The 24799-nt window shown below is 46.1% G+C and overlaps 2 protein-coding genes across 2 annotated transcripts in view; one reads left to right on the top strand and one right to left on the bottom strand.

Moving 5' to 3' along the window:
- The first annotated feature begins 5197 nt into the window (after window positions 1-5197).
- Window positions 5198-8721, top strand: Fam25a (family with sequence similarity 25 member A). Its single transcript, XM_059274551.1, has 3 exons — window positions 5198-5332; window positions 6857-6919; window positions 8529-8721. The coding sequence occupies exons 1-3, from the start codon at window positions 5200-5202 to the stop codon at window positions 8660-8662; spliced, it is 330 nt and encodes a 109-aa protein (XP_059130534.1). The 5' UTR covers window positions 5198-5199; the 3' UTR covers window positions 8663-8721.
- A 7682-nt stretch (window positions 8722-16403) lies between these two features.
- Glud1 (glutamate dehydrogenase 1) overlaps window positions 16404-24799 on the bottom strand; it is a 34718-nt gene continuing 26322 nt past the window's right edge. The window contains exons 7-13 of the mRNA XM_059274138.1: window positions 24414-24551; window positions 23522-23659; window positions 23159-23239; window positions 21454-21577; window positions 20564-20655; window positions 18228-18290; window positions 16404-16778 (exon numbers count right to left, since the gene is read on the bottom strand). Coding sequence (XP_059130121.1) covers window positions 16659-16778; window positions 18228-18290; window positions 20564-20655; window positions 21454-21577; window positions 23159-23239; window positions 23522-23659; window positions 24414-24551 — 756 coding nt within the window. The 3' untranslated portion in view covers window positions 16404-16658. The remainder of the gene's footprint in view (window positions 16779-18227; window positions 18291-20563; window positions 20656-21453; window positions 21578-23158; window positions 23240-23521; window positions 23660-24413; window positions 24552-24799) is intronic.

Here is a 24799-nt window from a genome sequence, read left to right as displayed (position 1 = left end):
CAAAACAAACTCAAATGAAAACAACCGATTATTTAATTAGTAACTTTAAGTCCTTTAGTTAAGTTAATGTACTTCTTTTGTGAAATTCTTCCTGTGTGCTGCTGTCAGCTTCCTGGTTCTGCTCACTGTGCTGTGGTTGGGGAAGAGGGAGCATTTGGGAGGTGGAGGGGGAACATAAGGAGTATGCCAGCTCCCTGGAAGACAGAAACACGCATCAGGCAGAAGCCCCTGTGTTTTCTCTATGGGAACCTCTGCCAGGGACCTGAGACTCTAGTGTGTGTGTGTGTGTGTGTGTGTGTGTGTGTGTGTGTGTGGTGGTGGTGGTCGTGGTGGGGCAAAACAGCTTGATTGACCACACAGCAGCCATGACAGGCTTAGAGGCCCAGACACAGCTTCTGTGACAGGCTTACTGGCAGGCCACACCCAGGGATCTACCCAGGGATGGGCCGGCATCTAAGGGGAAGTACCAGACATCCCCCCAAAAAGTTCCAACCTTTAGATAAGATCACCAGGTGTCCCAGAGCCTAGCACACACCTATTTCCCTTTTGCAGATACCCCTAGACAAATGTCAGCCAGTCAGGCTCCTGAACCCTAGAAATCCCCTCGCCCCAACCTCTGCTATGATAAAAACCCCACCTTGCCTGGGCTTGGGAGTTTCTGCTCTCACCACTACATTGGACAGAGTCCAAGCTCCGAGCTTGAAAATAAAGGCTCTTTGCTTTTACATGCGGGGTTCGGTCTCCGTGGTGGTCTTTTGGGGGTACCTGCAATCTGGCCATAACAGTATAGAATGGAACATCATTTTCAGCAGTATTTTGGAGGAGGTGTGGTAGGGGAGAGTCTTTTCCTGTGGTATTGCCAAGATCCTTCTGTCTTTCAGAATTTAGTCAAAATTCAGGAAGATTCTACCGCCAGTGTTCTCTCACAGGTGGCAGCCCCCAGGGACTCTCCGATGTCCCCACACCTGCACTTTCATGGGCACCATAACCCATTCCTTCATGCCTCACTTCCACACACCTTCATTTGCTCTGTCCCCAGGAATCCTTTCTGCTGGAGGTGTGCTGTGAGACAGAGGTTGCCCAGCCCTGCGGGTCCCTCCCATCCATTACCCACTCCTTGGCTTCCCACAGTAGGTTATTTTCAACTCACTTGACTTTTGAGTTTCCAAATCCCTCTGGTCTCCCAGTTCTCTGAAACGGAGCTTGACAATGGACTTTATTTCCTCTTTTGTTCCACACAGTTCTAAGGAGGAGAGATGGGCGATTTAGAACTAAGCCAGGGTTAAGGATAAGCTGGTTTTCTGATCTCCCGCCACCACACCCGCTCTCTACCAGTTCCGCCCTAGACAGCTCTCCTGGCTGCGTTACCTGGGCTCCTGGCTGTGAGCCTGACTGGGACCAGTCAGAGGGAAGATGCTGGTTGAGTCTGGGGAGGAAGAGGAGTGGTAGCTGTTCCCCAGATGCCCCCTTGTTTTGCAGTTTAGAAGTGGCCATGTTTCTCTGATGATGGCTGTAGCCTCTGTCCCGATTCTTCCACAGCCACAGCTCTAGGAGACAGGAACCTCTTTGCGCCCCTCTGAGATACCCAGAGAGATAGTAGTTGTCATAATTCCTGTTAACTAGTGTCCTAGGATCTCTTATTGTTCACCTTGTGAATGCTCCCTTTCCGTGAGCATACCTCTGAACGTGCTCTCTGGCTTCCACCAGGAGTCTGACTGATATCCTGGATATGTGTGGGACTTCGTAACATGCTGGGCACAGCCTCCTTTGATGATCCAGGAGTCGGGTATCTAAGAGTCTGAATGAATAAGGCTCCGCTATAGCCGGGAGGGCTCAGCATGTGGAGGATTTGTGGGTACAGTATCTACTACAAACTCCGCTCTGTGAACTGAAGTGTGAGGAAGCAGAGGCAGATGGACGACCATTCTTTGGATGTTTGTGACAGTCAGACACGTAAACACTTTAAAAAGAGCATTGGTGTTTGCTAAGTTGGCGCTTGGTATTTGGAAAATCAGCTTTCCTCAACTTGATGATTCAGCTAGCAGGTCCTTTGCCAAACTGGGTTGCTAAGCAAATTCTCCTTGGAGAATTAGTTCACTCCTGTCAAAGCCAGATTCTCCCTGCCCAAGGAAGGCTAGACTTGACCTGCTGGCTCAGGGTAGATTGTCCTGAGTGCTTGTGTTCAAGGGTTGCTCCCCTGGAGTGTCTTCCCAGATGGGGAAACGGAGGACAGACCTCACCTGAGTCACCTTCAACCTCATGCAGGGAGGGAAAGCCTAGCGACGCAGACCAGAATCCAGCCACAGTTAGGAGACTCTTTGGCTAGAAAGGGATCCAGTCTCAGGAGTCTAAAGGAGGAGTACCGAGGGCCTGTCAGGACACTCGGGGTGGCTTGGGAGGACAGGGATCGGGTCACAGCTGGATCTGAATGACCAGTGAGACTGGACCTGGGCCAGAGCCAAAGGGCCAGGGAGCAAAGTCCATCTCCGGGCAGTCTGGCCTCTCCAGGTCCCTCTACTTTTCCTAGCCAGGCATTTGGGGTGTGTGTCTGGGCAAAGGGCAGTAGTGTGACATCACTGGAGTTACTGGAGTGCTCACCCGGAGACTGTGTCCTAAAGAGGGCAGGGTCTCTGGGAAGTGGTGCCTGACGGGCCGGGGAGGGGAATGAGGTGGGAGGACAGCATCCTGGGCTGTGTGGGCTGATGAAGGGGGCGGGGACACAGCATCCTGGGCTGTGTGGGCTGATGAAGGGGCGGGGACACAGCATCCTGGCTTGTAGGCCTACAGGGCAGGTGTGTGACGGGACAACATCCTGGGCTGTGTGGATTGATAGGGGTGGGCAGGGACAGCATCCTGAGCTGTGTGGGCTGATTGGGGGGGCAGGGACAGCATGCTTGGCTTGTGGGCTGACTCTTGACACGGATCTTTTGGGGCTGGTGAACTTCAGAGAGGAGAACCATGCTGAGAATTAAACTGGGGGCCTCCAGGGAGGGGTGTGGAAGCCATTCAAAGCTAGCAGGGGAATAGCAAGAGAGGACCCTTATGAGAGTAGGGTCACATGCACCCTCAATGGAAACGGGGCCTTGGATGGGTCCAAAAGTATCTCCATGCATTTTGAAGCCCCACCCCACCAGCTGTACACTCCTTTCCTAACCTAACACCCCAGGTGGAATACTCCAGAACTTTACCTTAAGTGGGGAAGGAGAGGGTGGACTGGACCTGCTTGAGTTCTAAGGACTCCACTCTCATGGTTCTTTTTCCACCCATGGGGTTACACACACACACACACACACACACACACACACACACACACACACACACACGCACACACACACACACCCCCTCTTGTAGAACTAGAAAGAATCACATTCTTGTGTTCTTTTTTCTTTCTTTTAAAATGTCTTGGTGTGTGTGCCATGGCCCATGTGTGGCTGGAGGACAGCGGAGGGTGTCAGCCGTCACCTTTTTTTTTAATTGTTTCCCACTGTGCATACCTGCCTAGCTGTCCCACAAACGTCCTGGGATTCTCCGGTCTTTGCCTCCTATTTTCCTGCATTAGTTCTAGGAATATGGATGCTCCTGGTTTTACGTGGATCCTGGGGATTTGAACTAAGGGCTTCTGACTTACTCAGCAAGTACTTTACCCACTGAGTCATTTCCACAGCCTTCTTTTTCTCAAAAAGGGCTATTCCAGGTCAAGTGTCTGTCCACTTCTGCCCTAAGGAGATAGCAGTAACAGGTGACTTGGGGCTTGGCCATGTGACTGGAGGTCCTGTTGTCCACAGCACCCTTTAACTACCCTAACCACAGCCCAGGGTCTGCCAACACCATCCAGGAATGTGAGAGGGCCTCAGCTCTGAAGGGCATGGGCTGTGAGGGCCCTTGGTCTGGTAAACACTAATTAAGTCCTGCCACACCCAGCAGGATGGCTTTGAGGGGTGAGAGAGGCTTCGTTCACAGGGAGGAGGCCTCAGCCTCCTGACCCAGGCCTAGACCATGTGAGTGGGAACACTGGAAGACCTTCTGCCCCGTCCCTAGGCCAATGGAGGCCGTGTCCCTCAGCTCTCTAGCTCCATATTCCTCAGCTCTCTAGCTCCATATTCCTCAGCTCTCTAGCTCCAGGGTCTAACACCCCAGCCGCACCTTGGTCCACTGCTGTAGCAAGTAGACCTACTGCCAAGAGGAACTTCCTGGCACATCCCTGGTGATCAGGAGGGAATAGCTATTTGCAAGAGCTTGCATGCTTTGTCCACTGACCATCAGTGACACAGCCAGGAAGGCAGAGCCGTCCCATTTTATAGATGAGGAAACTGAGGCTTTGTTTGGGCTGATGATCAAGGGAGGGAACATGTGGTATGTGGCCTGAGGAATCTCTGCCTATCCTGAGTAATGAGGGAGGCAGCCTGACCCCTCCGTGTGATACACCAGGAAGCTGTAGAGCTGCTCCTTGGGGGTATTCTTAGTCGAGACAGGTCTCCCCGGGCAGTAATGGCATCTTCTACCCACTTGTCTAGGATGTGGGGAACTGAGTGGGTACTGCTAAACTCACACAACTTCCCTAGAAGCTGCACTTCAAAGGTACAAAGTGGCCAGGATTCTCCCATGAGCTGGCTGCCCCAGTCACTCATCCAGGGGCTAAGGATGAGTGAGAATCAGCTGACTGAGCCAGGATGACACTGCATCTGGCCAATGCTGTGTTCTCCAGAGGGTGAGGCCAACACACTCTGAGCCCCTTGTCCAGTGGAGACCACAAGGCTGTTTCGTGGGGCCACGGTCCTGGGCAGCCAGAAAGGCAGTAGTAATACCTATTCCACGCATGCCTGACCTCAGGCTGCTTTAAAAGCCTGACTAGGGCACAGTGGGGACCCTGGTAGGTAGGCTGGAGGCCTTACCATCAGGTAACACATCAGCGCTCAGGCTTGGAGAACTTAGACCCTATTTTCCCCAAGTGCTATCATCTCACAGAGCACTCAAACTCCCTGCTGTGAGGACAAGACCTGTCCAGACCTGACCTCTCTGGTTCTGCTATCTACCTGTCTCTGTTTCTCAGGGTTCCTAGCAGAGAAAGGAGGGGGGCTCATTGAGACAAGGGTAGTACTGGGGTAGCCCCACCCAGGCTCTGAACTGACTCATCTGCTCAGCTTCCTTAGTGGCTGGGTAAGGGCTTGGTGCCCTGGAGCCTGGCAGGCCGTCATAGGAATGTATAAAAGCAGGCTAACCTGGTCCGTGGCACTGTACCTATCACTCTGCTGCTGGACGATGCTGGGAGGCTTGGGGAAGCTGGCGGCCGAGGGCCTGGCCCACCGCACTGAGAAAGCCACTGAGGGAGCAGGTAAGGGCTGGGGCTTTCTTTCTTTCTTTCTTTCTTTCTTTCTTTCTTTTTTTTTTTTTTTTTGGTTTTTCGAGACAGGGTTTCTCTGTGTAGCTTTGCGCCTTTCCTGGAACTCACTTGGTAGCCCAGGCTGGCCTCGAACTCACAGAGATCCGCCTGGCTCTGCCTCCCGAGTGCTGGGATTAAAGGCGTGCGCCACCACCGCCCGGCGGGCTGGGGCTTTCTACCTGTTCAGAAGTTGGGGGCAGACTTCCCTGGGCCTTTTGAAAGCTGTTATCAGTAGGCAGGCAAGAGCCTTGGGGTAGACTGAGGCTGAGGCCCATCAGGAAGCGTCGTTTACTGACCCCATCAGGAGATAGCAGAGTTGGGGCACACACGCTGGAGTAATTGCTCACTGTAGAGCCCCTGCCCAAGCAGGCTTCCTACTAGGCACTCACTCCATGACCCAGGCTGAGCCTGCTTGGAGGTCAGGAGGCCAGCCCTGAGGAGGCTCCAGGAGGCAGGTGGAATCCGGGTGCTGGTGGCTTAGGTCCTTCTGTCTGGAAGCCTAGAGTACCTTTTATGTCAATATTGCTTATTCTAGGGCCTGAGTGTATAGCTCAGTGAGAGAACATTTGTCTATATAAGGCCCTGGATTTTTTGCCAAGAACTATAAAACAAAATGAAACAAAAATTATGCCTATTTTGATTAGTCTATGCAGAAAAAAAGGAAGGTGGATTTTAATTTTCATCATACTTCAAAGCTTTAAAGGATTTGTTATTATGAAATCATGGAGTCTGGCTCTGTTCAAAGTCTAAAAGGACATTTCTGTTTCTTCCAAGAATTTAGGACATGGTATTGCCAGCTGAGGTCTGTGGCTACATGTGGCAGTTCCTATGAGTCCCACTGTGGGACACAGGTGAAAACCTGCGTCAAATGTCTTTGCTGTTCTCTTTGGAGACAGATCAGCACTTGTTTCATTTTTTAACTCCACAACTGGATCTTCTTAATCTTAATCCCTTCTTAATCTTCCAGCCTTTTGAGCTGTGAGGGACCCGGCAGAGGAAGGTTGTGTTAGGGACAGTTCTGTCTCTCAAGTCTTTGGGTCCTAGCATGCTCCCACCAAAACTCTCCAGAACTCAGAGGTGGGCAAGGACTCTTTTCAGGAAGGGTTGCCTAGAGGAGCTTAGCTTCTCTGGAGACGGACAGATGCGGCTGAAGCAAGTCAGTCAGCTCTTCCCGACAGGCGTGGCTGACTGACAAACACACCTGCCTTGCCTCAGGTTTCCAGGAGGCAGAAGGCTGTTCTAGTTATCCTTGTCCTTCCAGGCTGAGGGGTGTGTGTGTGTGGGGGTGTTGTGCGTCTCCAGGATCCAGGCATCTTGGGGATCTACGAAGGGAGGCAGCTAAGGGTTTTCCTAAGCTGTCTCCCCTGACTAGGGCAGCTCACCAGAGTCTTCCCTTACTGTCTAGAGGCATCCCCGGCACTGTGAGGGCAGGTGGTTGACACACACCTTCACTCTGACTTTGTCTTTTTTGTTCAGTTCACGCAGTGGAGGAGGTGGTGAAGGAGGTGGTGGACCACGCCAAGGAGGCTGGAGAGAAGGGTAAGGCTGATTTGTTTGAAGATGGGAATGGGGAGGAGGAGAAAAGGAAGGAGAAAAGGGGGGAAGGAGAGAAAGGCAGGGGGGGGGATGCAGCTCCGTGGTAGAGCACCTTCCTAACACGTGTGAAGTGGTCGCATTCCCAGCATAGGAACGGCAGGAGAGAGAGAATGACCTAAGCAGGCAGGGAGACAGAGGGAGGAAGTCCAAGCACTAGGGCTAACCCTTTTCTTGCTCAACCAGACCCAGCCCTGCCCCAGATGTAGCATCCTCTTAGCTGGGCTGCAATTATCTATACATCCCTGTATGCAATTATCTGTGCAGGCTGTACCTTGTGTTAGGGCTCCATCTAGGCTGTTTTCTCTGTGCAATGTTAAGAGGACAAGGCCACAAAAAAGAACGGGGCGGCACATAGGGACACAGCAATTAAAATAGACAATTTCGTGTTTTAATATGTATTTGTATAAAAGTTTACTGTGTACGTGTTATGCTGTGAGTAGAACAGTGTACAAAACATATCTCACTCCAATCTCTACAACAATGTAGGGTCCAGCCGGGTGAAGGATTTACATTTAAACATATAAATACATTAAACTGTGTAAGCTCAACCAGCTAAAATGAAATGCCACAAATGCAATGGTTCATAAACAGCAGAGATTGATTGTTTCTACAGTCGGGCACGGTGGATCATGTCTGTGATCCCAGAACTAGGGAGAACGAGGTGGGAAAACTGAGTTTAGGGCTAGCCCAGGTTATGGAGTGAGCCCAGCCTGAATTACTTAGTGAGACTTTCACTCAAAAAGGAGGAGGACAAGAGAAGGAAAAGAAAGAAATGGGTTACTCTCGGTGCTGAGGTCTGGGGGCCTCGGTGGCAGTAGTTGGGCACGTGGCGAAGCTGGCTCCGGCTGCCACGTGGCACCTTCTGCTGTCCTCCCGTGGCTGAAGGCTTAGCTTGCTCTCCTGGCTGGGACCCCTCTTGCTCATGAGGCTCCACCCATCCTGCACACCTAACCAGCACACGGCTCCTACCTTTTCATGGCACAGTCTTGAGGAGGATTACAACACGGAGTTTTGGGGACACAAAAATTCAGACCAAGGAAGTGTCATAAGAGACTTCAGCATAATCTTTAAAAACAGCAACAACAACACAACACAATAGTCATAAAGTAAGTATTAGGTAAATCCGTCAACATGAAACTTCACAATTTTACAAAGGAGGGCGAAAGGGAGGAACACAAAAAGCAAAGCAAAAGGGAAGTGAAGTCAGAAGGAAGGCCACAAACTTCTTTGATGAAGTGTTCACGACAGAAACTGTAGTCCAATACAGCAATCAGCATAAAATGGTCAAAGAAACTAAGAAGCAGTCTCCAGAAGAAGTGTACGTAGCCAGGTCCCCCATGAGCTGTCCACGCTGTCTCACTCAAACTTGAAGAAATGAAAGTTGTCAGGAAGATCAAACCACACTGGAATTCATTATGACGGGGGTACTCTTCCCTTTGTCCCCGGGAGCTGCGCCAGGGTTGATCCCTATAATAGCCTCATCCCTCAGGCCTTTCCTGCTGGAAGCAGTGGGTTGCTTATCCCTACAATTTTCTTTTTCTTTTTCCAACAGCCCTTGCAGATGCCCTAAAGAAAGCCCAAGAGTCAGGGGACAGAGTGGTGAAGGAGGTCACTGAGAAGGTGACCCACACTGTCACCGACGCCGTTACCCATGCTGCGGAAGGCCTGGGTAGACTGGGTCAGTGAGCTTGTACACCACCCTGCCCGGCCCTTCCCGAATGTCAATAAAAAGCATGAAATGTGAACAGAGTCCTGAGTTTACTCCTGTTGGGATGGAAATCCTAGGCAAAGTGGTTTTTTGTTGTTCTTTGTTTTGGACACAGGTCTTATATGGAGCAGGTTGGCTTGAACTCACTTACTGTGTAGCTGAGGCTGACCTTGAACTCCTGATCCTTTTGCCTCTAACTCCTGAGTGTGGGATCACCAGGAATGGCTAAGTGTTTTTTAATGGAAACACTGTATATTGTTAGCTTCTCCTCTGCCATAGAGGAGTATCCAACATGGTGGGTACCTGCCACCTCTTGTGGTCCCCATCCAATGAAATCAGGTGAGGAATTATCTTTCCAGCAAGCAGTTTGTGTGTGTGTGTGTGTGTGCGCGTGCGCGTGCATTTTCAGGCAGGATCTCTCACTGGCCCGAAACTAGCCTGGTAGACTAGGTCGGGGGACCAGCAAGCCCCAGGGATCTGCCTGTCTCCATCTCTGCAGCACTGGGAATACAAGCTCGCACACCACCATGGCTGTCCTAATTTTTTATTTTAAATGTGGGTTCTGAGGATGGAGCTCAGGTCCATGATTGCACAGCAAGCCCTTTACCTAGGGAGTTCTCACACCTTGAACTGTCAGCCCTCTGGCATCCCTCTCCCTTTTCTTTCCTTCTCTATTTTCAAATGACCTAGGGTTTAACAAGCACTACGCCTGTTCTCTACCACGGAGCTCCATCCCCAGCCTGTGCTGCAGATGTGTACAGGTGTGCAGGCGCTCAACAGGCCAAGTGCACATTCCCTGTAGCATTCTTTGGTTTTCCTTGCAATGGAGGGTACAGAAGCCAGTTATGGAGGAAGACATCCACTGCTTGTTTCTGGAGGCTCCTGGTGGACTCAACCAGGAGACATGTGGCCAAGACATAGGTAGTGGGTGGCAGTGACCTCCTTCTTCTCTCATGAGCAATCAACACCTTACAGTTCAAATAAATGTGTGGAGGACTGGATGTGGTGGCAGACCCCTGTAATCTCAGGGCTTAGGCGCTGACACAGGAGGATCAGGAGTTCAAGATCAAGCCTCAGCTATGCAGTGAGTTTAAGGCCAGCCTCGGCTAAGACTCGGTCTGTAAACAGTGTGCAAGTAGACAGCATTTAGAAGTTCTGTAACAGAGGCCAGGTTGTGATGCTATATGCTGTAATTTCCAGCACTTGGGAGGTGGAGGAAGGAGGCTGAATCCAAAGCTAGACTGGGATACATGAAACCCTGGAAAAAGACAGGAGCTGGGGACAAAGTGGACAAAAGCTGGACAAGCGTGAGGCCCCAAGTTTGAACCCCCAGCATCCATGTTAAACACCTGGGTATGGAGCAGAGATGGGTGGTCCTGGGATCTGGCTTGCCAGCCACTCAAGCTGAATGAAATGATGAGCTCCAGGTTCAGAGAGACCCTGCCTCAAAAATCAGGGTGAAGAGGGGTGGAGGAAGATACCCAACATCAACCTCAGGTCTCCATGTGTATGGGCTAGTGTACATGCACACACATGTGCAACATGCGTTTATGACACACAAACACATCTTTGGGAGCATAAATTTAGAGAAATCCTGTGTAAAACTATTATTTATTTATTTATTAAAGACAGTGTTTCTTTGTGTAGCCCTGGCTGTCCTGGAAGTAGCTCTATAGACCAGGCTGGCCTCAAACTCACAGAAATCTGCCTGCCTCTGCTTCCTGAGTGCTGGGGTTAAAGGCATGTGCCACCATGCCTGGCTTTGGCTCTAAGATTTTATTTATCTTGCTGGAAGCTATTTGCTCTTATGAAGAGAAAAGGTCAAGGAATAAATCAGTTTCTTGGCACATTTTGGCCCTTTTGGAACTGTCTCACAGATTTTCAAAGGCCAACACTGGAACGTACATTGTCTAGCTAGTGCTGGACTTATCTTGGTTTGGCTCCTGAAGACTTCTGAAACTTCCCCAATCCAAACCCAAGCTTACAGAGCTAAGGACACTATGAGTGGCAGACATGGACTGGAATGGTCTCCTCAGGTGTGTAAAGCGGCCCAAAGGGGAAATGTAGACTTACTATTACAGGTTCATGGTAGTAAGAGCATGACAGCAAGACGGAAACATCGGAAACCATCAGAAATCACTCAGGTGGCAAGTTGGGCTGTTCACGAGGCTTTCCACACAATATGGAGATGGTGCCTATAAATTCTACTGAACTGTAAGTTCCTCAGTCAGGGAGTGGGATCTGTGTCTGGAAGGCTACCATCTTTGGCTAACAAATGCTGCCTAGAGAGGAAATGGACTGTACATGGCTACTGAAGAGAAAGGGCTAGGGATGTAGCCCAGTGGAGGAGTGTTTGCTGCAGACAAGCAAGGTCCATGCCCAGGCCCAAAACACAGCTAGAGGAATGTAAACACATTATGTCCAAGTAAATTAGTAAGTAGCAAAATATATATGCAGAACAAGTTCATTTTTCGTAAGGCAAATGACATAATCATATAAGAACAGCATAAAAATCTAAACAGCTTATACCTGATAAAATATTGACAGTGGTCTTCTCTGTCTGTGGGAATGAGAAATTCTTACTTTAGCACTGTGTACTTCTCTGTTTGATTTTAAGAGGAAACTAATGCAGTTGTTTTAAAGTTTGGTCATGGAGGGCAATAGTAGCTTATTCGAGATTGTTCCCTAGTGAAGTACCACTGAGAGTTTGCCACCACTTGGGAAGAGCGAAGGAGCAGCATTCGGAAGCAGAGCACTGTGGCTCTGTGGCCAGCCAGGGTGGACTGAGTGCAAGATCTCTGCTTACCAGGCCACGGAGGCCAGCTGGCACGGCTGAACTTGCATGGCAAGTCCTCATGTGAACTAGTCCACATGCCACGAGGGAGATAAACAATGAAACTGTCCTATCTCAGGCTGACAAGATGGCTCAGTGGATAAAATGCTTGCTGAGTAAGCTCGATGGCTGGAATTCAATCCCTGCAACCCACATCAAAAGTCAGGAACCAAGTCCACAAAGTTGTCCTCTGACCTGTGCACGCACGCACGCACGCACGCCATGGCATGTGAGTGACCCTACCCCACAGTAACAATAAAATATTTAAAAAAATTGTCCCATCTCCAAAGAAAGTCAAAGTGTTGCCTACATTTTAATTCCCCTCCCAAACTGCTGTTTCCTAGAACAAGTGCATCTTCCATACTTTATTTCCTTCTAAGTGTACTTGGCAATGAGGGGCATGAAGTCAGTGTTTATCAAAATCATAGTGGTGTCAGAAAAAATAATGCGCTGCAGTGTTCAGCTTCTATTCCTGGTCACCCTCTACCTTCCCTGGTTTTATCAGTCTAGAAAACCAATGGCCTGCTGTTAGTGAACATCTACAGTCCTGAAATTCCAGCACAGGGAAGCTTGAATTAGGAATGCCAAAAGTTCAAGGCCAGACTGGGCTATAAGAGTTAAGACCCTGTCTCAAAAAAGCTGAACAGCCTGGAAGACCCCTGGAAAGACAGAATGTTGTTGGAATTCTTTCTTTCCAGACCTCATTTATCTGGGCATGGTGACATACACCTTAAATTCTAACACTCAGGATGGACAGGCAAGAAGATCATAAGTTTGTGGCCAGTCTGAGCTATGGAGGGAGACCCTATCTCAAAAAAAAAAAAAAAAAAAAAAAAAAAAAAGGCTGGAGGTGTGGCTTAATGGTAGAGCACTTGCTAGCATGTGCTAGGTCCTGGGTTCCACTTTAGAGTACCACAGAAAACAGATTCCTAAACTGTAGAGACTTGCCATCGTTTGAGCTGGTCCCTAGTCCCCAGGAACACTCACCACCAAGCTATCTTTACTTCTGACTGCTCATGTTACATTAAGTCTTTTCACTGGGGGCAGTAGCCAAAAATACTTAGACATTGTTTAAGTTGGTGGCTGGTAACAGTCTGAGCAAACAGGAAAAGAGGCTTTTATGGAAAAACTGGTAAGTGCGAGGTCTGAAGGGACGGTACATTCCAACTTACTTCTGGGGTCTGGAGATGCCCTGTGCACATGGTATAATAACCCTGAAAATGTGCAGGGTGGGGTGCAGTCCAGAGGCTGACTACTTGCCCATCACACACCAGCTGCTGTTTGTTTTAAAACTTGCCTAAATGTTATTGTGCACCCTGGGTATGCCTGGTACCCCGAGGCCAGAGATGGTGTCAGAGTGGGGGTTAAGACAGTTAAGACCCACCATGTGGGTCCTGGAATTGAACCCAGGTCCTCTGGAAGAGCAGTCAATGCTCTTAACTGCTAAGCCTCCAGCCTCTATCTTTTGATCCCAATTCCATAATCTTATCTCTTTGAGTTCCTAGGAGGAAGTTAGTATAGCCTTTGGGTTGTTTAAACCGGTTGGCCACTCAGCAGGCTGTAGGCTATTAGGAACACACAACCCAAGTTTTTAGTGGAAAAGGTCTCGGTGGCCTACCACAGCAGCAGCCAGGTTAGAAATGGTAGCTGCTGTGAGGCACAGAAACTCCCTGCCTGTTACCAGCCTTTCTTAACTAGTTAGCCAGAAGGCCCTCGTTTGTTCGATGGCCATTTCACTCCGGATCCATTCCTTGGAGTGCACTACTTTGTAGTTTTTCAACATCATCTCAGACGTCGTGTTTTGTGAGTCACTGTTTAGAGAACCAGAAAGAGGCCCTGCAGTTCCCAGACAGAACTTAATTCTAAACTCAACCCCTTAACCATTCTCTAGCCCCTGACCCTTCATGAGCATCCTACTCTAACCTAGTCAGCCTTCTCCACTAGGGCCAGGATTATGCCATATGCCAGAAGGCGGAAGGGCTGGGAGGCCTGAGCAGCCATCTGCCTGGTATGAATCTTTTTTTTTTTTTTTTTTTCGGTATTTTGGAGACAGGGTTTCTCTGTGTAGCTTTGGAGCCTGTCCTGGATCTCCCTGGCCTCAAACTGCCTCTGCCTCTCGAGTGCTGGGATTAAGGGTGTGCACCACCACTGCCCAGAGTCTGGTATGAGTTTGAGAGGTAATCATTCTATGCTTTCTCCGGGCCTCACAATTCATAACATCCAAAATGATTAGCAAAGGAGTACTTAATTATACCCTAAGGATACCAGTGTGCTGTTACTACCACCATTGACATGTGCTTGGAAACACCCAGGAGTTTCTTGCACCCCCTGTAGCTGGCTGTAGAGGCAGAAACCGGAGCTTCTGTGTGCGGAAATCAAAAATATCTCTGGCACTTCCACAGAATGGAAGCTGGTTAGCATAACTGTCTCTCTCTCCTTCTTGCATTAATACTTATAGATAGAACCCACTCGGTCATTTATAAGCACCCAAAAGTAGATTATGCGGGCTTCAACAGCCTTTGTAGCTGAAGATGACCTTGACCTCCCCTCTCCCCCACCAAGCACTGGAATTAGGTCTTCACATTTTAGTGTGTAACATGGGCGCCATTACAGTTTCTTGCCTACCCTTTGCTCCCGTTGACTGCTGTTACTCTCCCTTGTTCCGTCTCTCCCAGTTTCCCGTCACCTCACGTATGTGTTAACAACTAAAGGTACGCACCCCACACGCAGCTTAGAGAACCGACACTATTTACCTTTTCCTTTGTCCTATATCACTCCCACTCTTTCATGTTTGTATGTACACACACACACACACACACACACACACACACACACACACACGAACTCAAGAGATGGCTTAGCAGTTAAAAGCACTTGCTGCTTTTGTAGAGGACCTGGGGTTTGGTTCCCAGCACCCACATGGCAGCTTAGAACTATCTGAAACCAGTTTCTGGGGATACGATGCCATTCGTGACCTCCAATGGGCACCATGCACACCTATGGTGCACATACATACATCATACGAAACACTCATACATAAAATGGAAATCTATAAATTCTGGGCCTGGAGAGATGGTTAAGAAGCCTGGTTCTGTTTCAGAACACACCCAGTGGCTGACAACCTTCTGTGACTCCAGCCCCAGGGAATCCATTATGCTCTCCTGGCTTCCACAGGCACCAGACAGACACACATGCAGGCGAACCCCCGCCCCATATACGCCATAGTTTTTCATCCATTAATTCACTGATAGGCATCTAAACTGGTTCCATCCTGGCTATGGATGTACAAATATCTATGTGGTGTGTCAACATAGACCAGGCTGGCCTCAAACTCACAGAGATCTGCCTGCCTTGCACCACCACTGCCTGGCCCCATATTATCTTAAGTAGCTGTTAAATTCTGTAGCTAAATTGCTTCAAACAAAACTTTATTTAGAAGATACCAAAAAGGGACAGGTATGATGGTAGCACTCTGGAGCAACAGGCAGGATTGAGGAGTTCAAGGCTAGCCCCAGCTAATAGCAGGTTTGAGGCCAGCATGCACTACATAAGACCCTGTTTTAAACAAATGAATAAACAAAAAGTACCAGAAGTTACACTAGCATATTAGTTTTACACACTATAGCCTCTTCCCCAGGAACAGCCATTATAGCTTAATAAAATGAAATTAAAAATAATCCAGGAATAAAATTTGAGCAGCTAGCCGGGTGGTGGCGGTGCATGCTTTTAATCCCAGCACTTGGGAGGCAAAGGCAGGAGGATCTCTGTGAGTTCAAGGCCAGCCTGGTCTACAAAGCAAGATCCAGGATAGCCAGTGCTACACGGAGAAACCCTGTCTCAAAAAACCCAAAACAAAAACGAAACAAAAAATTTGAGTAGTTCATAGCAAAAGAAATGACATAGGCAGTTATGAAACTTCACACCTCAATTACTGTTTTAACATTTACTAAGCGACTTTCAAATACGAAAACACAGAAAAGAAACATAAACTTTGGAAAAGGTAGACTTTTAATAACTGCTTTTTTCATGAAGTTAATCATGCAGTTACAAAGTAGTTAGAAATTTCTGAAAGGATATTGTTAAAAAAAAAAAAGCACTCATTCTTATATAAATAATATCTGGTACTTCTGAGGAACACTCCTGTTCAAAAGCCCTGGCCAATGACTCCCAAACAAAAGTCAACTCCAGGCAGTCTCCAGCCTACTGTTAGAGAAGTGGTGTGCAGAATGCAAAGCCTTGGAAGGGGCACACAGTCAGTGGAGCCAGCCAGACTCCAAACGGGGAGTCCAAGGGTTGTTTCTGGGACACTATTTGAATTACGGTTCAATTACTCAACACAATGGATCTTTAATGAGAAGAACAAGTTATTTTCATGGTAAAGAGGTTACTGCACTCCCTGGATGGTGGTACAAATTTCCCAGAGTCCCTGTCACTTGCAGGTATGAGGAGAGTGCTCCCACAGTGCCCCTTTGTTTCTCCTGGACAACAACGCAGTGCCAATGAACTATAAATGATATGTTATAAAAACTAGCGTCTTCCATTTACTATGTTTAAGCATTCACTGCTTGAGTCAAGGTTAGGCTTAAGTGATTAAAGGCAATTTATTACAGCAGCATGGACTCATTTTATTCTGAAAGAATAAAATACATAAGAGAAATAGCTTTATTTTTGTTTGCAACTTAGAAAACTGAGTTATTTTGCAGATGTGAAATAGCAATAACTCATTTGCGGACCATGCCACCTTTGGAAAATGCCACACACCTATTTCTTCTATGTGTCCAAGTTCCCAGACTTGTCCCCAAGTGGCTGACTGCTCTTGATTGCTTTCCCTGGCAACAGCACTGACCCTGTTGGGAAGGGCCCAGAGTAAGGCAGCACAGCCAGGAGGCAGGCAGAGACTTTACTTAGAAAAAGTACCTAAGCGGCTCTCGGATACACGTGATTCCTACTTTTACACATAGCTTGTACATGATCCTCTAACCTAATCTCTCTTAAGGGGCTGATTCAGACTGACTTGCTGGGAACAGTGTCCATTAACTAATGGGTCACAAGAACAGATTTCTGTGGTTACATGTAAACTTGTGACAGGTCTGCAGAGATTATAGGTGAAGTGGGTGGTAAAGAAGTCAGTCAGGACCTGTCTATGTGAAGGTCACACCAGCCTCGTTGTACACCTTGAAGACTTTCTCAATGGCATTGACATAGGCAGCTGTTCTCAGGTCCAATCCCAGGTTGTACTTCATGGCTGTGCGCATAATTTGCTGGAATGAAGGAGAAAAGGCAGTGAGACCACCTGACTGAGTAGCCAGCTAGGAACACAAAAGATACGTGTGGATTCCTGGTACTAGTCATCCACCCCATGACTAAGTAAGTGTAAGACTTCAACAGCCAAAGAGACAAATGATTGTATCAGCAAAAATGCTTTTGGAGGAGGGACAAATTCTCTGTTGTCACTGTCCAGGGAACAGCAAGAAATAACTCCGAGAACTAGAGACGTGAATGGTTCCTCTGCCTGTTAACTATCCTGTTATCTGGAAGGAGCTCAGAGCACATACATACTCAGTGACTGTTTAAAATAACTAACAGGACAATGGGAACATTTCAGAATTTCAGTGATGACAGCTACACAGCCTTGTGATTACACTACAGGCTGATGAGTTCATTTTGTGTATGTGAATGCTGTATATGTGCACACCCATGTGCCAATGTGCATGGGATGTCAGAGTAGTACTTAAAAGGAGTTGGTTTTTCCCTCCTACCACGTGAGTCCCAAGGACTGAACTTAGATGATCAGATTTATCCATGGAGCCATCTGCCAGCCCATTATAGTGTTTTAATTAAAACAATTTAAAACAAAGCAGCAAAAATTAAGCATAGCAGCACATGCTAATAATTCAGGCACTAGGTAGGTAGAGAAAGGATGATGAGGAGTTCAGTCACATCCTCAGTTACATAGTGAGTTCAAGGCCAGCCTAGGACACATAAAACCCTGTTTTAAAACAAAACACAAAACCCCCGCAAACACAGCACACCAAGCAGTGCCGCCTTCTTGAGCGGAGTCTGTGCTGCTTCAACCTGGAAATCCAAAAGGGTAGAATTTGATCAAGAGGAAACAAGCCTTTCTTCCCAGCACTTGGGAGGCAGAGGCAGGTAGATCTCTTTGTGTTCAAGCCCAGCCTGGTCTAAGAGTTCCAGGACAAGTCAGTGCTACATAGAGACTGACCCTATTTCAAAAGACAAAAAAAAAAAAAAAAAAAAAAAAAAAAAAAAAAAAAAATCAGAAAAATTGTACTCAAATTGTGTTACATTTAAGGCCCTGGTGTAAAAAGGGTTCAAGTGATTAAAAAAAAAAAAAAAAAAAAAAAAACACACAAAAAACAACCAAAAAGCTAAAAGTCAAAAATTTCTTACTTCAACCAAATTCTATAGTAAGTCAGCTTTGGGCTATTAAATAGCAATGGATTGATCAGCATTCTAGTTTGGCCAACCACCTTTTTGGTAACAGTCAACTGCCTAACCCAGGCTGATTTCTTCCTAAAGATGTACTGACAAAAGTGCTCATCAACTGAGGATAATAAAACAGTACATGTCCTGCTGTACATAAATGGAGACCAGGTAACAGCATCACAAAACAATCTGCCTGCTGAGACAACATGCTTATCTGTGTTTCATGTTATTAACACAAAGGCAGCTATCATCTGCACACATACCCTGGCAGATCGCTCCATTGTGTAGGCCAAGCCAGAGTGCACGATGTCTTTCTCAGAGGCACCCTGTTAGGAAATAGAACATTAACTTAACAAAAACACATCAAGATATGCTTCATGTCTCTAGAAGGATATCTAGGATTAAGCTGATACTGCAGTAATAAAGGAAAGACATAATTTCTGTACTGTATCAGTGTATACTAGCAGGATAGACACATCACATTTTCCAAACATAGTTGTTTTAATTATATTGGATAGCAACAAAAACATATGAATTAAGATCCTAATTAAAACAAACACAGAAAAGCAGCCTGAGGGCAGGCAAGTAGTCAGATTAGCATCCTCCACTCAAGCTATCCTACACAGCTGCTATCCTCCCACACTGGACACCTCTCTCAGTGAGCAGAGCCACCAGACACAGAAGGGTTATGGCTAACCCAGACAGCAGCTCTGGGAAGCTCTTGCCTGTGTTGTGTACTCAGTACACAGCTGGAGGAGCTAAGAGCTTTCTGTTTCTTTTTTTTTTTTTTTTTTAAAGATTTATTTATTTATTATGTGTACAGAAGAGGGTGCCAGATCTCATTACAGATGGTTGTGAGTCACCATGTGGGTGCTGGGAATTGAACTCAGGACCTCTGGAAGAGCAGTCGGTGCTCTCAACCTCCGAGCCATATCTCCAGCCCCGAGCTTTCTGTTTCTACAGACTCTTCTATCTAATTTGCTTCTTGGAGCAATTTCTTTAAAAATTAAGTGTAGTGCTGGGCATGGTGGTGCACGCCTTTAATCCCAGCACTTGGGAGGCAGAGGCAGGTGGATTTCTGTGAGTTCAAGGACAGCCTGCTCTACAAAGTGAGTTCTAAGACAGCCAGGGCTACATAAAGAAATCTTGTCTCGAAAACCAAACCAAACCAAATCAAACCAACCAACCAACCAACCAACCAACCAACCAACCAACCAAGCAACCAACCAACCAACCAACCAAAGTGTAAGTCACCGCCACTCCCAGTGTGACACAAGACAGCTATACGATATATATCCTAAGTGCCAGATAAAAACCTGAAGTGGGTTACCAAAAACAGTGATCTGTTCTGGCCAGGCATATGGCACCTGCTTGTGACTCCAGAATCTGGGAGGTGGAGGAAGGAGGATCAGGAGTTCAAGCTCATCCTTGGCTACCTGTTGCAAAACAAAAACCCCAAAAACCAAAAACCAAAAAACCTCAAAGTTATTTATACTGAACATCTTGCAGTTCACACTTATATTATACTTTGTTTTGGTCTATAAAATTAGGGAGATGAAACAAACTTGCTTATCAGGCAGAATAGTGCGGTTTCTTTCACCCACTGAGCAAACATTTATTGAGTGAAAATACTATGTTCTAGGCATGTTCAGGCATTAGGGACACAGCAAAGAATAAAATAATCAAAATCCTGAGCTTCCACAGAGCCTCTGTGTGTGTGTGTGTGTATACACATACATATGTATGTACGACACACACACATGCTGGCCTTAAATTCATAGCAGCCCTCCGAGTTCTGCCTCTTGAGTTCCAGGGTCCAGATACAAGACAAATGAGACACAGGACACTTGAAAATCATTATCTGGCACCAAATGCCTCTTAGGAGGTGACAACCGTAAGGGCCGCCAACAGTCAAGAGCATCAGTGTTCCGCTTCTCAGTTCTTCTCCCCTTCCCACTTTTGGCCATCTGTGGTGCTATAGCACTTTATAACTCAAAATTTTCAAGGGAGTTCTACCTATCTGCAGTATTGTTGGAATAAAGGTTGACTGTTCAACTGAGATATTGAGTTTTTAAGATATGTTTCTTGGGAATGGGGTTGTAGCTCAGTGATAGAGCACTTACCTGACATGCATAAGGTCCTGGGTTCAAGTCCCAGTACCACAGAAACAGAACATAACAGTTAGGTTAAATATTTTTTCCCATGCATGTATGCTATGCCTTTGTAGCCCATACTTTCTGTAATGTCCTGGTATGATCTTTGTAATGTGTCTAGACTATTGATACACCCTGCCAAAAACTGATTGATTTATTTTTTCTAATCTGTTAACTCTATGTGTCCATGTAATTATTTCATATTTTCATAAAATTCAGTCTCTGAAAGTAGAGTTAAAAAGTATGGCAATCCTTCACGATTATGTTGAATAATTAAGTACTCAAAACAGAATTACTTATTTGCCATCATTTTTGGAATGATGACATATAACCACATACTACAATTATGGTTAAAATCCTTTGATAATACTCCATTTAATTTACCCAGCCTAAAAGACAGGGCAGGGAGCATGTGGAAAGTGCCACTTTGGTGTCACCACACTCACCGATATCCGGTCCTGGAACTCTGCTGTAGGGACCACAGGAATAGTCCCGCCATGCTTTCCAAACTTCCTCTCTAAACTCTCTTGAACAGACACTGTAAAAAGCCAAGACATCAAGGGAAGACACTGTTAATAGAGGGAGAAAAGAAACGTAGAACTTAAAGTAACTCTAACCTGTATGTGTAGCCCCAAACTAATGTTTTAGAAATCTTCACTCCTAATGACACAGAAGGGTTAACCATTAGAAACTCAGCAAGGACAGGCCTGCCAAATTCCTATAGAAATGTGAATTTAGGTCACTGCTCTGTTTCCATAACACCCATCACTGGGGCTTTCTTCTCTTCTCTTGGCTCTGCTAAAAAATTCTGAGGGAAAAGGACAGAGAGGAACATTCTCAGGGTGGCAGAGTACAGGGACACAGCTGGAGGTCTTGGTTTTATTTCAGCTTGGATGAGAAGTTCTAAACTTACTCTGGCCAAATAAAAACTCTTACCAGAGGACTCAAAAAGGGGTTCCACACTAGGTAGCACTTCTTTTAATCAGTGTATAAAAGAATGGGTTTCATTGTAACATTTTCATAAACCTTAGCTAGGCCTTTTCTGAGAACAATTAGAGATAGGGATGAATAAGATCAGTGGTGGAGTTCAGGCTTAAAAAAAAGACTTAACAGTATCATTAATTTATAGATATTATATTTGAGAAAAATGACATTACATAAAAATGTGTCCTTTCGCTCTATGAGCCAGGAGACAGAAAAACTTGTTTTCTGTTCTTAGGCAAAGGTCTCTAGCATTATCAGGAAGGGGTTTCCTCAGTGTGTGTGTATGCTCTCCCAGCTCTATCTTTGGCTCAAAGGACAATTTCTGGAGACACAAGCGACTCTGAGAACTCACTGAGCAAGTGGTAGTTAGAGTCTCTCTCGTATTTGAAGGTCAATCGGCCATAGCTGACATGATTTAGGTTCTTCAGCCACTCAAAGTAAGACACTGTCACTCCTCCAGCATTTAAGTAGAGATCCTATACACAAAACATGACATGGAAAAAAAAAAAAAGGATGATGACTTCAATAACTGCCAGGCTTGGTGCTTAGGACCTTTAGCTGCTTCGCATCCTGTCAGGTCAGGAACTCAATTTCAATACCAAGGCCGACTAAACACCTGCACTGGACGTTTTATGCCAACTTGACACAAGCTAAAGTCATCTGAGGAGGGAACCAGTGGTCCTCAACCTTCCTAATATGTTGCAACTCTTTAATACAGGTTCTCATGTTGGTGACCCCCAACCATAAAACCATTTTCACTACTACTTCATAACTCTAATTTTGCTATTGCTTTGAATTGTAATGTAAATAGTTTTGGAGATGAATGTTTGCCAAAGGAGTTGTAACCCAAAACTGAGAAATGTTACTGTAGGCGTTTTTTAAACTAGTGATGTGGGAGGGCCTAGCCCATTGTGGGTGGGGCCTGCCTCTGGGCTGGTGGTTCTGGGTTGTATAAGAAAGCAGGCTGAGCAAGCCAGGGGGCGGGCCAGCAAGCAGTACCCCTTCATCAGCTCCTGTCTCCGGGTTCCTGCCTTGACTTCCTTTGATGGTGAACAGTGATGTGGAAGTGTTGCTTTGGTCACTGTGTTTCACAACAATGGCAACCCCAACTAAGAGAACACCGCCAACGTATCTTAGCTAGCTTATTCTTACCGTGATCTTAGACTAAAGTGTTGGTTTACCCGCTAGTGGGCTGATGGTGCCTCACCAGAAGATAGCATTACCTTTGCCACCACTTAAGGCAGCCTACTCTAGTTAAGTGAGGTGTTTTTGTTTGTTTGTTTTTAAAAACACCTGCTTTCTACAAAGTGGTCTCTTCAGAGTCCATATGAAGTCCCAATAACTCCCCTATTTTCACCCCAAACTCTGAACACATGTTCTTCTTCATAGTAGCAGGAAAAAAAAAAAAAAAAAAAAAAAAAAAAAAAAAAAAAAAAAAGGAACTAGGTGTGTATGTGTGGGTATGAGTGTCTATAGAGGCCAGAAGAGGGTGTCAGATCCCTGGAGCTGGAGGTCTAGGCAGGCTCTGAACTTGCAAGAGCACTCACTACAGGCTTTTGATGGCTGTGCCATCTCTTTAGCACTCAGTTTTCCTTTCCTTTTTCTTCTTCTTTCTTCAGTAAAGCAGTAAGAAACATTCAAAATGCATCAAGTTAGGGACTGGGTAACAAACCTTAACAATTTAATTTAGAATTGTATTTCTAGCACAGTATCTATTTATTGTAACTAGATTTTGAGGGTTACTAATACTCAAGTTACAGCTAGAAGCTAGACAAAGTATTCAGGACTAAGAGAAAAGTGACTGGCATATTACTGTCTCTCTCTCTCATTTGTTTCTTGAGATGCTGCAGATTGAACCTTGAACTTCATGTGTGCTCTTGCAAGGGCCCTACCACTGAGACCCTGGCCTCAGCCTTGCTGCCATTATATTTTCTTAAAAGTAAATAAAGATTAAGGATTTACTACAACTGTGACACCAGTGGGTCCTCTCTCTGCCAATTGCTAGCAAAAGAAATGATCCCCAGAACATATAAAACTGAAGAACGTAGGCGACCTACCGGAATAACCATGATGTTCCTTTCCAGGAAGATCTTATCAGCCTCTGGAGTGGTCGGTCCATTGGCTCCTTCAGCAATGATCTGCAAGAGAATTGGGGACATGTACAGATGCCAGGAAATCCTCATAGGAAAGAGATGAGTTTATGTGTAAGGAGTTAAAAGAAGAACATAATTTTGGTTAAAATTAAATTGCTCTACAAAGTGTATACAGTTACCTTTTATTTTTCTGTTTCTCTAATTTTCTTAACTATGTCTTGAAAGTGGTAATGATGGTATAATTTTGTGACTCAAACAAAATCACTGATCAGATTTTTTATGATATTCCACATGGATGATGCTGATGTGTTTTTACAATGGTTTTACCTTGGCTTTGACTCTGGGTGCATTGGATTTGGTCAACTGCTTCTCGCTGGCTGCAGGGATTAGGATGTCACAGTCAGCCTCCAAGATGCTTCCTTCATAGACCTTTGCTTTGGGGAAGCCCAGAATTGACCCATGTTGCTGTAATTGATTGAAAATCAGAATTAATGGCTCCAACAGAGTTTAAATGCTATCTTCAGTGCCTATTATACAAAATCTACTTATTTAGAGCTCTTTGAGAACCAGGTACAGTGGCTCACGTCTATAATCTCTGCATTAGGGATGCTGAGGCAAGGAGATTGCTGTGAGTGTAAAACCAGCCTGGGCTACCCAGGGAATGAGGCCAATCAAGCATACATAGCAAGACCATGCCTCAAAAAAAAAGAAAAAAAAAATTGCCTATCAATACTTGGAAGGAAGAGACAAGATGATCAACCCAAGCTTGAATACAAGCTTGAATACAAAGACCCAACACTACCACCGAAACATAAAACCAAAAGAAGATAGAACACTAATGTCCCTGCCACCAAGCTTGATGATGAGTTCAAGCACTCAGGATCCATGTGGCAGAAGAAGAAACAACTCCTGCAAGTTGTCCTCTACGTGTGCACCGTGACACATGCCTCACCCACCTCAAAAGAAATAACAAAGATGTTGTTGTTATTATTTTTTTAGGGCTGGTGAGATCTCAGTGCTTGCGATCAATAATGACCTGAATTTGAACCCTGGGACCCCTGTGGTGGAAGGTGAGAGCAGACTCCTGTAGTGTCTTCTGATCACGAATTGAATGCCACAGCACATGAACACATAATTAAATCCCCCACCTCCCAAAACCAAAAAAAAAAAACCCTATTCTCTTAAAATTTAAGACTGTTCAGCTATCAGAATAACATACCAACTTGAAATCTTCCAGTTCCTTTGGGTCAATACCATCTGGATTCCATATACTCCCATCAGATTCACCAACGCCAACACATTTAGCACCAAAACGATGTAAATACCTCATAGAGTGCAGGCCCACGTTACCAAATCCCTGTGAAGAACAATTATGCATGATACAGACTTGATGTAGATAGTATGGGTCATTTTGACCAACATAAATCTACGCTGATAATTTAGAAGCAAGTCTCAATATTTTTGCTAAAAGTAGCAATTTCCTGGGCCAGCAGATTGCTTATGGGAAAGGTACTTGCCACCAAGTGTAACTCTGATGACCCGTACAATGAAAGGAAAGAACCAACCACCATAAGTTTCCTCTGACCTCTACATGTACTGTGTGGC

Source organism: Peromyscus eremicus, chromosome 9 (assembly GCF_949786415.1).
Source record: "Peromyscus eremicus chromosome 9, PerEre_H2_v1, whole genome shotgun sequence".
NCBI classification, from domain to species: domain Eukaryota; kingdom Metazoa; phylum Chordata; class Mammalia; order Rodentia; family Cricetidae; genus Peromyscus; species Peromyscus eremicus.
The sequence above is the reverse complement of the archived record's forward strand: the minus strand, read 5'-3'. Positions and strand labels throughout refer to the sequence as shown.